We start from the raw sequence: 11,356 nt of genomic DNA on the forward strand, positions 1-11,356 counted from the left end.
GAGTCTCGCTCTGTCGCCCAGGCTGGAATGCAGTGGCCAGATCTCAGCTCACTGCAAGCTCCGCCTCCTGGGTTTATGCCATTCTCCTGCCTCAGCCTCCCGAGTAGCTGGGACTACAGGCGCCCACCACCTCACCCGGCTAGTTTTTTGTATTTTTTAGTAGAGACGGGGTTTCACCGGGTTAGCCAGGATGGTCTCGATCTGCTGACCTCGTGATCCGCCCGTCTCGGCCTCCCAAAGTGCTGGGATTACAGGCTTGAGCCACCGCGCCCGGCCCGGAACATTCTTTAGCTCACCATAATTAAGCAACTACTTTCATCCGAAACTAGGTCTCCCAAACTCTCCATAGGACCATGTATTTTTTTTCAAATCCCTCGTAAGTTTCTGCTGTTTTTTTGAGATGGAGTCTCACTCTGTTGTCCAGGCTGGAGTGCAGTGGCGCGATCTTGGCTCACTGCAACCCCTGCCTCCCAGGTTCAAGCGATTTTCCTGCCTCAGCCTACCAAGTAACTGGGACTACAGGTGTGTACCACCATACCCGGCTAATTTTTTGTATTTTCAGTAGAAACAGGTTTTCACCATGTTAGTCAGGCTGGTCTCGAACTCCTAACCTCAAACGATCCACCTGCCTTGGCCTCCCAAAGTACTAGGATTACAGGCGTGAGCCACCATGCCTGGCCATCAGTTTCTGACTACACAAAGTCACCCGCAGCGGTGGAGGATGGATTCTGATCTGCCACTAACCACTGATCATTCAGGGCACATCTCTACTGCCTCTACTAACAGGGTTTTTGTGAGGACTCCACATTCATATGTGTAAAGCACATAAAACAAGTGCTTAACACAAGCAAGCACCAAATGTGTATTTATTATACCTCCATGCGGTTACTCTGTTGGGCCCGTCTTCCCATGACAGTGGGGGCCCTGGCATAGTGAGGGTTATCATTTGCTTTGCTTGGCACTATTTTTTCAAAGTTTAACATGGTTCTTGGCACACAATTCACAACTAACAACCATGAATAAATAAATGGATAAAAGAGGGTAGGATCACGGCAGTATTAGAAAAAGAACATTCTGGCCAGTGCAGTGGCTCACACCTATAATTCCAGCACTCTGGGAGGCCAAGGTAGGTGGATCGCTTGAGCTGGGAGTTTGAGAACAGCCTGGGCAACACAGTGACACCCCATCTCTACCAAAAATACAAAAAATTAGCCGTGCAGTGGCACGTGCCTGCAGTCCCAGCTACTTGGGAGATGGGAGGATCACTTGAGCCTGGAAGGTCAAGGCTGCAGTGAGCCATGATTGCACCACTGCACTCTAGCCTGGGCAACAGGGCAAGACCCTATCTAAAAACAGAAAACAAAAAACAACAAAAAAGAAAAAGAACATCGTGGTACTGTGTGAAAAATGAAAGAAGGAAAAAGATAATACTAGAAACCAGGAAATGAGGACTTCAAGCAGTAGAGGTTTGGAAGAGCAGACACAAGAAAGCAGGAAGGGAGCTGACCAAGCCAGCAAGGAGATTCACCAAGTGAACAGGTGTCCCCATGGACCCTGCTTGATCTGAAAACCTGAATCCACAGGAGCTCTGCCCAGCACAGTTTCCTGTATTTTCTCAGCCAACTATGCATCAGAGCAGAGAAGTTCAGTCATCAGACACATGTGCATTTAACAAACACTTTAACATCCACATCTATGTGCCAGGCACTCTACTAAACAGAGAAAAGAGGGCATAAGCATGGTCCCTGCCCTGGCAGAATTCACATTCTAGGGTGGAGACAGGCCACAAACAGGTTGAGTTGAAGAATGGCTTGTGGCCAGGCGCAGTGGCTCACACCTGCAATCCCAGCACTTTGGGAGGCTGAGGTGGGCGGATCACGAGGTCAGGAGTTGGAGGCCAGCCTGGCCAACACGGTGAAACCCCGTCTCTACGAAAAATACAAAAATTAGCCGGGCGTGGTGGCAGGCGCCTGTAATCCCGGCTACTCGAGACTGAGGCAGGAGAATCGCTTGAACCCAGAAGATGGAGGCTGCAGCGAGCCGAGATTGCGCCACTGCACTCCAGCCTGGGTGACAGAGTGACAGTCTGCCTCAAAAAAATAAACATATAAATAAATAAAATTTTTTTTGGCAAGGCGCGGTGACTCACGCCTATAATCCTAGCACTCTAGGAGGCCGACACAGGTGGATCACGAGGTCAGGAGATCAAGACCATCCCGGCTAACACGGTGAAACCCCGTCTCTACTAAAAATACAAAAAATTAGCCGGGTGTGGTGGCAGGTGCCTGCAGTCCCAGCTACTCAGGAGGCTGAGGCAGGAGAATGACGTGAACCCAGGAGGCGGAGTTTGCAGTGAGCCGAGATCACGCCACTGCACTCCAGCCTGGGTGACAGAGCAAGACTCTGTCTCAAAAAAAAAATAATAATTTTTTTAAAAATGGCTTATAATAAACATTCTAAAGTATATAAGGTGCTGAGATGGAGAGAACTATTTTAGATAGGGTGGTCAGCTGACATTTACACTAAGATCTAAAGAATGAAAAGGACTCAGTCAGCCAGGTGTGGTGGCTCACGTCTGTAATCCCAGCACTTTGGAAAGAGGCAGAGCTGGGTGGATCACCTGAGGTCAAGAGTACAAGCCCGCCTGGCCAATGTGGCGAAACCCGTCTCTGTCAAAAATACAAAAATTAGCGGGGCATGGTGGTGCATGCCCGTAATCCCAGCTACTCGGGAAGCTGAGGCAGAAGAATCACTTGAACCCGGGAGGTGGAGGTTGCAGTGAGCCAAGACTGTGCCACTGTACTCCAGCCTGGGCAATAGAGCAAGACTCCATCTAAAAAAAAAAAAAAAAAGGAAAAGAAAATAAAAGAAAAAAAGAAAAAAGAAAACAGACTCAGTCATTAAAAGAATATTCCCAGTCAGGTGTGGTGGTGCACACCTGTAGTCCCAGCTACCTGAGAAGCTGAGGCAGGAGGACTGCTTGAGCACAGCAGTTTGAGACCAGCCTGGGCAATATAGTAAGATCCTCCTCTCTGATTTTTTTTCTTCTTGTCCTTGCCATATGAAGTCTCTCTTCAGTTAAAAACAAAAAAGAGGCTGGGCGCGGTGGCTCACGCCTGTAATCCCAGCACTTTGGATGTCTGAGGTGGGCGGATCACGAGGTCAGATCGAGACCATCCTGGCCAACATGGTGAAATCCCGTCTCTACTAAAAATACAAAAAATTAGCCCGGCGTGGTGGCGGCACCTGTAGTCCCAGCTACTCTGGAGGCTGAGGCAGAATGGCGTGAACCCGGGAGGCGGAGCTTGCAGTGAGCCGAGATCACGCCACTGCACTCCCGCCTGGGCAACAGAGCAAGACTCCATCTCGCAAAAAAATAAAATAAAATAAAAAATAAAAACAAAAAAGAACATTCCCAAGTGGAGCAGAGAGCATGAAGACCTTCCACCAAGAAAAAGCTTGGGGTGCCATAGGTTGACTGGTTCAAAAGAAGATACAAAATAGCCCAAAATGAGGCTAAAACGGGGAGCAGAGCCAGGTTCAGGGGAGGAAATTTGGGTTTTATTCTGAGCGTAACGGAAAGCCACTGAGGGGTTTTAGGCAGAAAACAGTGCTGTGGCTGGATTTTAATTTTTAAGGGTCATACTTGCTGCTGGTTGGAGCACGAATCGGAGAGGGACAAAAATATGGATAAGGGAACCCAAATAGGAAGGTTTTACACAGATCCAGGCCAGAGACAATGGTGGTCTAGACCAGATAAAGTGGAGAACAGATGAATTCAAGTGATATTCTGGTGGTATAACTGATGGAATTCATGGGTGAACTGGGTGTTAAGCGTGGGGCCTCACTATAGTCACATTCAGCTTTTGCCTTTGAACAGTGGTGCCATTTTCCGAGATGGGAAAGGCTGAGGTTTAAGCAGAAAAATGAAGAGTTCCACTTTAAATATGTTAAATGAGATGTTTATGTAACACCCAGTAGATGTCAAGAGAGCAACTGGATATGTAAAGTAGATCTGGAGGAAAGACCTGGGATAGATGGAGCTGCAGATCTGGTAGTTGTCCTAATACAGGCGATATTTAAAAATCATAGAAATAAATGACACTGTTCACGGGAAATGCATCAGAAGATCACCCAGGCCCTGTCCTGAGGAACTCAACACTTAAGAGACTTGATAGAAGAAAAAAAGCAGGCAATGAAATAGGGAAAAAATCTTACTACTATGTTTCAAAAAGGAAGGAGTAGCCAGTCCACCAAATGCTGATTTGAGTAAGAGGACACTTCCAGTGTTCCATGGACTGGGTAGGGTGGAGATCACTGTTGATCAAAACAAGAAACATTTAAGTGTCGTGGACGCCAGACTGAGCTGGGCTGAGGAGTGAAAATGAAGTGCAGATACGGAGCAGACAGCTTAACAGAGGTCGAGACAGGGCTGTCAAATATGGAAGAAACACTAATCGCTAACAGAATGGAGCACAGCAATAGCCTGAAATTGGTTTGAAAATCCAAGATAAAAAATCCCTCTGACGTCGTGATCCAGACCTCTCAAACACACAAGCAAGCTCTTAATAACTGCAACAAAAGCAATAACGCTTTCTAGACTATTCCACTGCGTTGGGGAAACGGCTGGTCACCACCCACTCAATCATTCACACGGTTCGCTGACGGGTAGACACCTGCAATGACAGCTCCACGCTAATCTAACAAGGGATGATTTGGGGAGGCAGAGATGGATTTTAAAAAGAAGCAGGGAGCCCGAAGACCAGCGCGGCCAGAGCGCCAGATGGCCATAAGCGTGGAGGCTGCGGGACGCCCACAGCCCCGGGCCCGGAGCCCCCGCCCCGCAGGCCCACCCCGCGCCACTCCCCCACCACCCTCACCTCCTCCAGATACTCGCCCAGCTGGGCCGCCACGTCCACCTCCCAGTTCTTGGTGAGATCGCGGATGGGCTGCAAGAGGTGAGCGAAGCGCGCCTCCACGTCCTCCATGTCCGGGAGGGAACGGGCGGCAAAGGGACCGTAGGGCTGCCTTCCGAGGGGTACGGCGCCCTCAGCCCGCCACTAGTTCTGGCGCCATTTTGCTGTTCCCGCCCAGGAAAATGCGTAGGCGCGGCGTCGCGCGCATGTCTATGACGTAACGCGGGCCAAAGCCCAAGAGGCGATGCCCCGCGCCGCGCGACCGGAACGCACCGGAAGAGTCGCGGCGCAGGGTCGGCGCCGGGGCCGAAGGCGGCGGGCGGTGGGCGGGGCTTTGGGCTGCCGCCGGTTTGGACGGGCGGGCTTTTGGGCCCGCCGTGGGTGGGGCAGGACGGGGCGGGGCGGGACCTGGGGCTGCCGCGGGTTGGGCGGGCGGAGCAGTGAGGAGGCGGGGCCTCGGGCTGCCGCCGGCGAGGTAGGGCGGGACCTGGAGCTGCCGCGGGCGGGCGGGCGGGCCGAGGAGGCGGGGGGGGGGGGGGCGGCCGGGGGGGGGGGGGGGGGGGCCTGGAGCTGCCGCGGGCGGGCGGAGAGGGCGGACCCTGCTCTAGCGGGCCGCGTAGCGGACATGGCGGGCTCCCGGCTCCCGCGGCGGCTCTTCCTCCAGGGCGTGGCGGCCGTCTTCATGTTCGCCTTCGCTTCCCTCTACACGCAGATCCCAGGTGAAGGCACCCAGGGGTGGAACACCCCCAGCCTCGGCGCGGGACCCTATGTCCTCTTTTCTCTGTGCCCGGCATTCACGCAGTCTGGGGTTGGGAGTGAGGGCCAGGCCTTGGCGTGGCCAGAGGGGGTAAGGGGCGGAGGTTCGTGTCCTGCAGGCCGCTGTGGGGGTAGGAATCGGTGCGGTGATCCGTTTGCTGTGAGGCTCTGGACTCTGACCTGGGGTGGGGGACAGAACTCTGAGAGAGGTGGGAGAGCGGCTTCCTCCCAGACCTGGTGGGGCGGGTAGGAAGTCGGGCTGAGACCTGGAAGAGGGCAGTGGGCTGTGCTGGGTGGAGGCCCTGACCCCGCTAGTTGAGCAGGCCTCTAGCCCTGGGACGGGGTTTTGACAGGTCCTGACCTGGGGGACGGGCTCTGGAGGGACCGCGGACCCTGACCTAGGGATGGAGGTATCCGCGTGCTCTGACCTAGGTTAGGGGGTCTGCAGGCCCTGACTCAGAGGTAGTCTAGTCTGCAAGGGCTGTCCAGGGCCTGGCCCTGACGTGCCCTCCCACAGGCCTGTATGGCCCCGAGGGCATCCTACCTGCAAGGAAGACGCTGCGGCCGCAGGGCAAGGGCCGCTGGCAGCAACTGTGGGAGACCCCGACGCTGCTATGGGAAGCGCCGAGACTGGGGCTGGACACGGCCCAGGGCCTGGAGCTGCTGAGCCTGCTGGGCGCACTACTGGCCCTGGGGGCCCTGCTGCTGAGCCCACTGCGTCACCCCGTCGTCTACCTGCTACTTTGGGCTGCCTACCTTTCGGCCTGCCAGGCAAGTGGGACTCCTGTGACCAGCTCAGTCCACCCCTACCCCTGCCTCTGCCTTACCTGAGTCCACAGACACACTTGCTCCCTGACGGCCCCTCTCTCTGCAGGTGGGCCAGGTGTTCCTTTATTTCCAGTGGTGAGTGACCGCTGGGCCTGGGGCTGCGGGAGGCTGGGTGGGGGTGGGGTAGGGCCTCTCCTGGGAGGACCCTCCCAGGGGAGCAGCTGTGTCGGGAGGAGCTCTTGGTGCTATTTTCTGTCCCCATAGGGACTCCCTGCTGCTAGAGACTGGCTTCCTGGCCGTGCTGGTGGCCCCGCTGAGGCCAGCCTCCCATCGCAAGCAGGCCCCCCAGGGCGGGCGGGCAGGGGCCCTGCCGCATGAAGATCTCCCCTTCTGGCTGGTGCGCTGGCTGCTGTTCCGCCTCATGTTCGCCTCAGGCGTGGTCAAGCTGACCAGTCGCTGCCCCGCGTGGTGGGGGCTCACTGGTGAGGGGCCCTTCCTGGACCTGGGGTGGTCTGGGGGCTCTGCCAGCCCTGACTCCTGTTCTCGCCTGCAGCCCTCACCTACCACTACGAGACCCAGTGCCTGCCCACGCCCGCCGCCTGGTTCGCACACCACCTGCCTGTCTGGCTGCACAAGCTCAGCGTGGTGGCCACCTTCCTAATCGAGATCGCCGTGCCGCCCCTGTTCTTTGCCCCCATTCGACGCCTGCGTTTGGCTGCCTTCTACTCACAGGTAGGTGAGAGCTGCAGCTGTCAGAGAGAGGCAGACAAGGCTCGGCCTTCAGCGCTGCTCAGCGTGCCCTGTTGGGGACAGGGTGGCTCCCGGGGACAGGTGGCAACCGCTGTTGGGAAGGCCTTGTAGCAGAGGGATGCGCCCCGCAGGATGGAGGTGGGTGCCTACTAGGTAGGGCTGCATCACAGGGTCGGGCGTCCGTCTCCGGGAGCATTGAGAGTGGGCCGCCCCCAGGTGCTGCTGCAGGTCCTGATTATCATCACTGGCAACTACAACTTCTTCAACCTGATGACGCTGGTGCTCACCACTGCGCTGCTAGACGACCAGCACCTGGCTGCTGAGCCTGGCCATGGCAGCCGCAAGAAGACGACCACCTGTGCGTGTCACTCGTCCTGGGTTCGCTGTCGCTAGCCCCCTGCCCTCCCGGGGGTTCTCCCCTCCAACACCCCCACAGGACTCCCACTCTAACTGCACCCCAGTCCCCTGGCTAGGGACCCTCTGCTGACCCATGACTGTCCTGCCCCACAGCCTGGCCCAAGGCCCTGCTGGCCACACTGTCGCTGCTGCTGGAACTAGCTGTCTACGGGCTTCTGGCCTATGGCACTGTGCACTACTTTGGCCTGGAGGTTGACTGGCAGCAGCGCACCATCCACTCCAGAACCAGTGAGTGCCGACTTGGGGGGGCCAGAGGGCAGGGGCGGACCAGTCCTCACACCCCCCTTCTCCGCCAGCTTTCACCTTCCACCAGTTCTCTCAGTGGCTAAAGACACTGACGCTGCCCACCGTGTGGCTGGGTGTGGCCTCCCTGGCCTGGGAGCTGCTGAGTGCCCTCTGGAGGTACATGGCCCAGGAAGCGGGGAGGGGGCACAGGTGTGCAGGGCCGCCATGACGACCTTGGGTCCCTACCCACAGGTGGACCCAGGTGCGGGGCTGGCTACGGAAGTTCAGTGCTGCAGTCAAACTGTCCCTTGTGAGCACTGCGACTGTGGCCTTGTTCTTGATCAGCCTGGTGGGTAGCACTGCAGGGCTGGGGGGCAGGCCGGGGGCAGGACAGCCCTGAGAACCGCCCACCTGCCTCCAGGTGCCGTACTCCTACGTGGAGCCCGGGACCCATGGGCGCCTCTGGACTGGGGCCCACCGCCTGTTTGGCGCCGTGGAGCACCTGCAGCTGGCCAACTCCTACGGCCTCTTCCGCCGCATGACCGGGCTTGGTGGGCGGCCTGAGGTGGTGCTGGAGGGCAGCTACGATGGCCACCACTGGACGGTGAGCCCTCACAGGGCGGGCAGGGTGGGGCCCAGGTCAGCTGGCCCAGCTGACTTCGGCCTGCCTGGCAGGAGATCGAGTTCATGTACAAGCCTGGGAACCTGAGCCGGCCTCCCCCAGTTGTGGTGCCCCACCAACCACGCCTGGATTGGCAAATGTGGTTTGCAGCCCTGGGCCCGCACACGCACAGCCCGTGGTTCACAAGCCTGGTCTTGCGCCTGCTGCAGGGCAAGGAGCCAGGTGCGAAGCGGGGTGGGGAGGGGCAGGGTGGAGAGGGAGACAGGAGGGGGCGGGGAGGGTACTGCGGGAGCCACACTGACCCCTCTCGCTGCAGTGATCCGCCTCATCCAGAGTCAAGTGGCCAGGTATCCCTTCCACAAGCAGCCGCCCACCTATGTCCGAGCCCAGCGCTACAAGTACTGGTTCTCCCAGCCTGGAGAGCAAGGGTAAGGCCGGGCACCGGGTGGGGTGTGGAGCCCGGGGAGCAGGGGTAAGGCCAGGCACCGGGTGGGGTGTGGAGCCCAGGGAGCAGGGGTAAGGCCGGGTACCGGGTGGGGTGTGGAGCCCAAGGTGCCGCCAGGCTCTGAACATCAGGTCCCGCTGCAGCCAGTGGTGGCGGCGCCAGTGGGTGGAGGAGTTCTTCCCACCCGTGTCCCTGGGAGACCCGACGCTGGAGACACTGCTCAGGCAGTTTGGGCTGCAGGTAAGGGGGTATCAGCCAGGCTAGGGGAGGTGGCAGGGGTGACCCTAGCCTCCTGGGGTGAACCCAGTAAGCACTTCCCCAATCTCCCTCCCACAGGACAAGAGCCCACCCCGGGCCCGCAGTGCCAACAGCACTCTGGCCCAGGCCCTCCACTGGACTCGCACTCAGCTGTCTCCTCTGGAGGCCCCCGCCCTGCTCTGGGGGCTCCTTGTGGCCATAGGGGCTGTCAGAGTTGTGCAGGCCCTGCTAGCACCCTGGTCTCTCCGGTCCTCCCCCCTGGCACCAGCCAGCGGGGAGAAGCGCAGGCCAGCCCCCCATAAAGACTCTGGAGCTGCCTCCGAACAGGCCACCCCAGCCCCCAACCCCTGTACCAGTAGTTCGCGGACCGCCCGGCGAAAGAAGTAGTTGTGTTCTCCGGGCCACGCATCCTGAGAGGGTTGGGTCCCTGGGACTGCTCTGGCCTCCGGCAGGACAGGACCCAGCCACTGTGCCTTAGCTGACCCTGCAGGGCCGGGCACAGGTTGGGGGGCTGCCCCTGGGGTTTGCAGGGTGCTGCATTGAGGGCTCCAGGCCCCACCCCCACGCCAGCCACGCCCCTCCCCAGGACTCCCACTGTTGCCTCTGTGATTGGCCCAGGAGGGAAACACGACCCAGCTCAAGACCCTTCCCCTGCCCTGGGCTGTGGGGGTCTGAGTCTGGAACCCCCACCCCAGGCCCCATGCCGGAGGGGAAGAGGCTGACTCTCAGGGAAAGAGGGGAAGCACCGTCATCTTCCACGTCATCTTCACACCAGCCCATCCTGCCCTTTAGATCTGGGCACCAATAAAGGCGTCTTTTGTGCTTGGCTGTGTGCCTGGTGCTGCTTTCACGGGAGGCCTGAGGATGGGATTGTCTCCCCTACTCCGGGCAGTGGGCATCCAGAGCACTGTCAGGCTCCCCCACGGCGTGGCCCCCCAGGCACCCTCCTGCCCCATCCTTGGCATTCTCTGTAAGGCCTGGCTTGGCGTTGTCCATTGCCTGACCACAAAGGAGCCTCAGGCCTGGCACAGCCCAGTGGACCTGTCAGCTCCATACTCCAAGGCTGGTGGTGGAGCTGGTCCCTCCCTTCCCTCCTGCTCACATTTCCTGGCCTCAGGAAAGGATGGAAGGGCCAGAGTGGGCAGGGAGTGAAGGAGAGGTGAGGTGGGCGAGTTAATAGAGGCTCCTCTGCAGAGTGAAGCCAGGGGGAGGGGAGCTGGAGGCCCTGGGTTGGGACGGAGGAGGGAAGGTGCATCTGACGCCCCCAACCCTCCCCGATGCGTAGGAAAGACGACTAGCAGAAAAGCAATTAGGGGCGGCGATGGCTCCTGCCTATAATCCAGGCAAACACCCGCCCACAGGAGGCGAAGTAGGCTGAGATCCTCAACCTCGATCGTAGGAAGAAGACAGCAGCAGAGAAAGCAGTCAGGGCACCGTCCAGGTTTCCATTTGGGGTCAGGTTATCAATTGGAGGTCACCGCCCACCCTGGAAACTCACAGCACAGGTTCCTCTGCCTCTGGCCCGTCCTTGGTACAGCCCCCATCTCCTGCTCTCCCGCCAGACCCCTGGGCAGCTCCCACTATACCCAGCTCCCTCACGTCGCTGACCTCCATCTGGCCTACCCAGACAGAGCTCCATGCTCAAACACAGCCGGTGGCGTGAACTCTCAGGTGCCTTCAGGGGCTCAGCCGGTGGCGTGAACTCTCAGATGCCTTCAGGGACTCCTATACACGGAATAAACAATCGAGAAGTCAGCCTTGGCTTAGTAATAGGCCGTGCACGGTGGCTCATGCCTGTAATCCCAACTCTTTGAGAGGCGGGGGGTGGGGGGTAGATCACCTGAGGTCAGAGTTCGAGACCAGCCTGGCCAACATGGTGAAACCTGATCTCTACTAAAAATACAAAAATTAGCCACGTGTGGTGGCGGGTGCCTGTAATGCCAGCTACTTCACAGGCTGAAGCAGGAGAATTGCTTGAACCTGGGAAGCGGAGGTTGCGGGGAGCCAAGATCGTGCCACTGCACTTCAGCCTAGACAACAGAGTGAGACTCCGTCTCAAAAAAAAAAAAAAGGTAATCTGTTTAAAACTCAAAAACCTGTTCCTAGGCTTCTTTGTTTTCTGGACAGGGTCTCTCTCACTCTGTTGCCCAGGCTGGAGCAGTGGTGCAGTTGTGGCTCACTGCAGCCTCAGACTCCTGA

General features: G+C 58.0%; 2 protein-coding genes across 6 annotated transcripts in view; one reads left to right on the forward strand and one right to left on the reverse strand.

Moving 5' to 3' along the window:
• The window catches only part of NCAPH2 (non-SMC condensin II complex subunit H2), a 16,699-nt gene extending 11,570 nt beyond the window's left edge, over window positions 1–5,129 (reverse strand). For 2 of the 5 annotated variants that reach the window (XM_003905755.4, XM_009217610.3), the window contains exon 1: window positions 4,881–5,102. In XM_003905755.4, the coding sequence (XP_003905804.1) occupies window positions 4,881–4,988 (108 nt within the window). In that variant the 5' untranslated portion in view covers window positions 4,989–5,102. Of the gene's footprint in view, window positions 1–4,880 lie in introns of all 5 variants that reach the window. The other 3 variants (XR_002515438.2, XR_002515439.2, XM_021921732.2) reach the window with 3 other exon arrangements.
• Window positions 5,130–5,478: 349 nt separating this feature from the next.
• LMF2 (lipase maturation factor 2) lies at window positions 5,479–9,985 on the forward strand. Its single transcript, XM_003905756.5, has 14 exons — window positions 5,479–5,635; window positions 6,190–6,443; window positions 6,547–6,575; window positions 6,705–6,922; window positions 6,994–7,172; window positions 7,407–7,548; window positions 7,701–7,835; window positions 7,904–8,009; window positions 8,085–8,181; window positions 8,254–8,436; window positions 8,508–8,676; window positions 8,771–8,882; window positions 9,043–9,139; window positions 9,236–9,985. Exons 1-14 carry the CDS (start codon window positions 5,542–5,544, stop codon window positions 9,542–9,544), a joined length of 2,124 nt encoding a protein of 707 aa, XP_003905805.1. The 5' UTR covers window positions 5,479–5,541; the 3' UTR covers window positions 9,545–9,985.
• The last annotated feature ends 1,371 nt before the right edge of the window (window positions 9,986–11,356 follow it).

Source organism: Papio anubis, chromosome 16 (genome assembly GCF_008728515.1).
Source record: "Papio anubis isolate 15944 chromosome 16, Panubis1.0, whole genome shotgun sequence".
Lineage (NCBI taxonomy): Eukaryota > Metazoa > Chordata > Mammalia > Primates > Cercopithecidae > Papio > Papio anubis.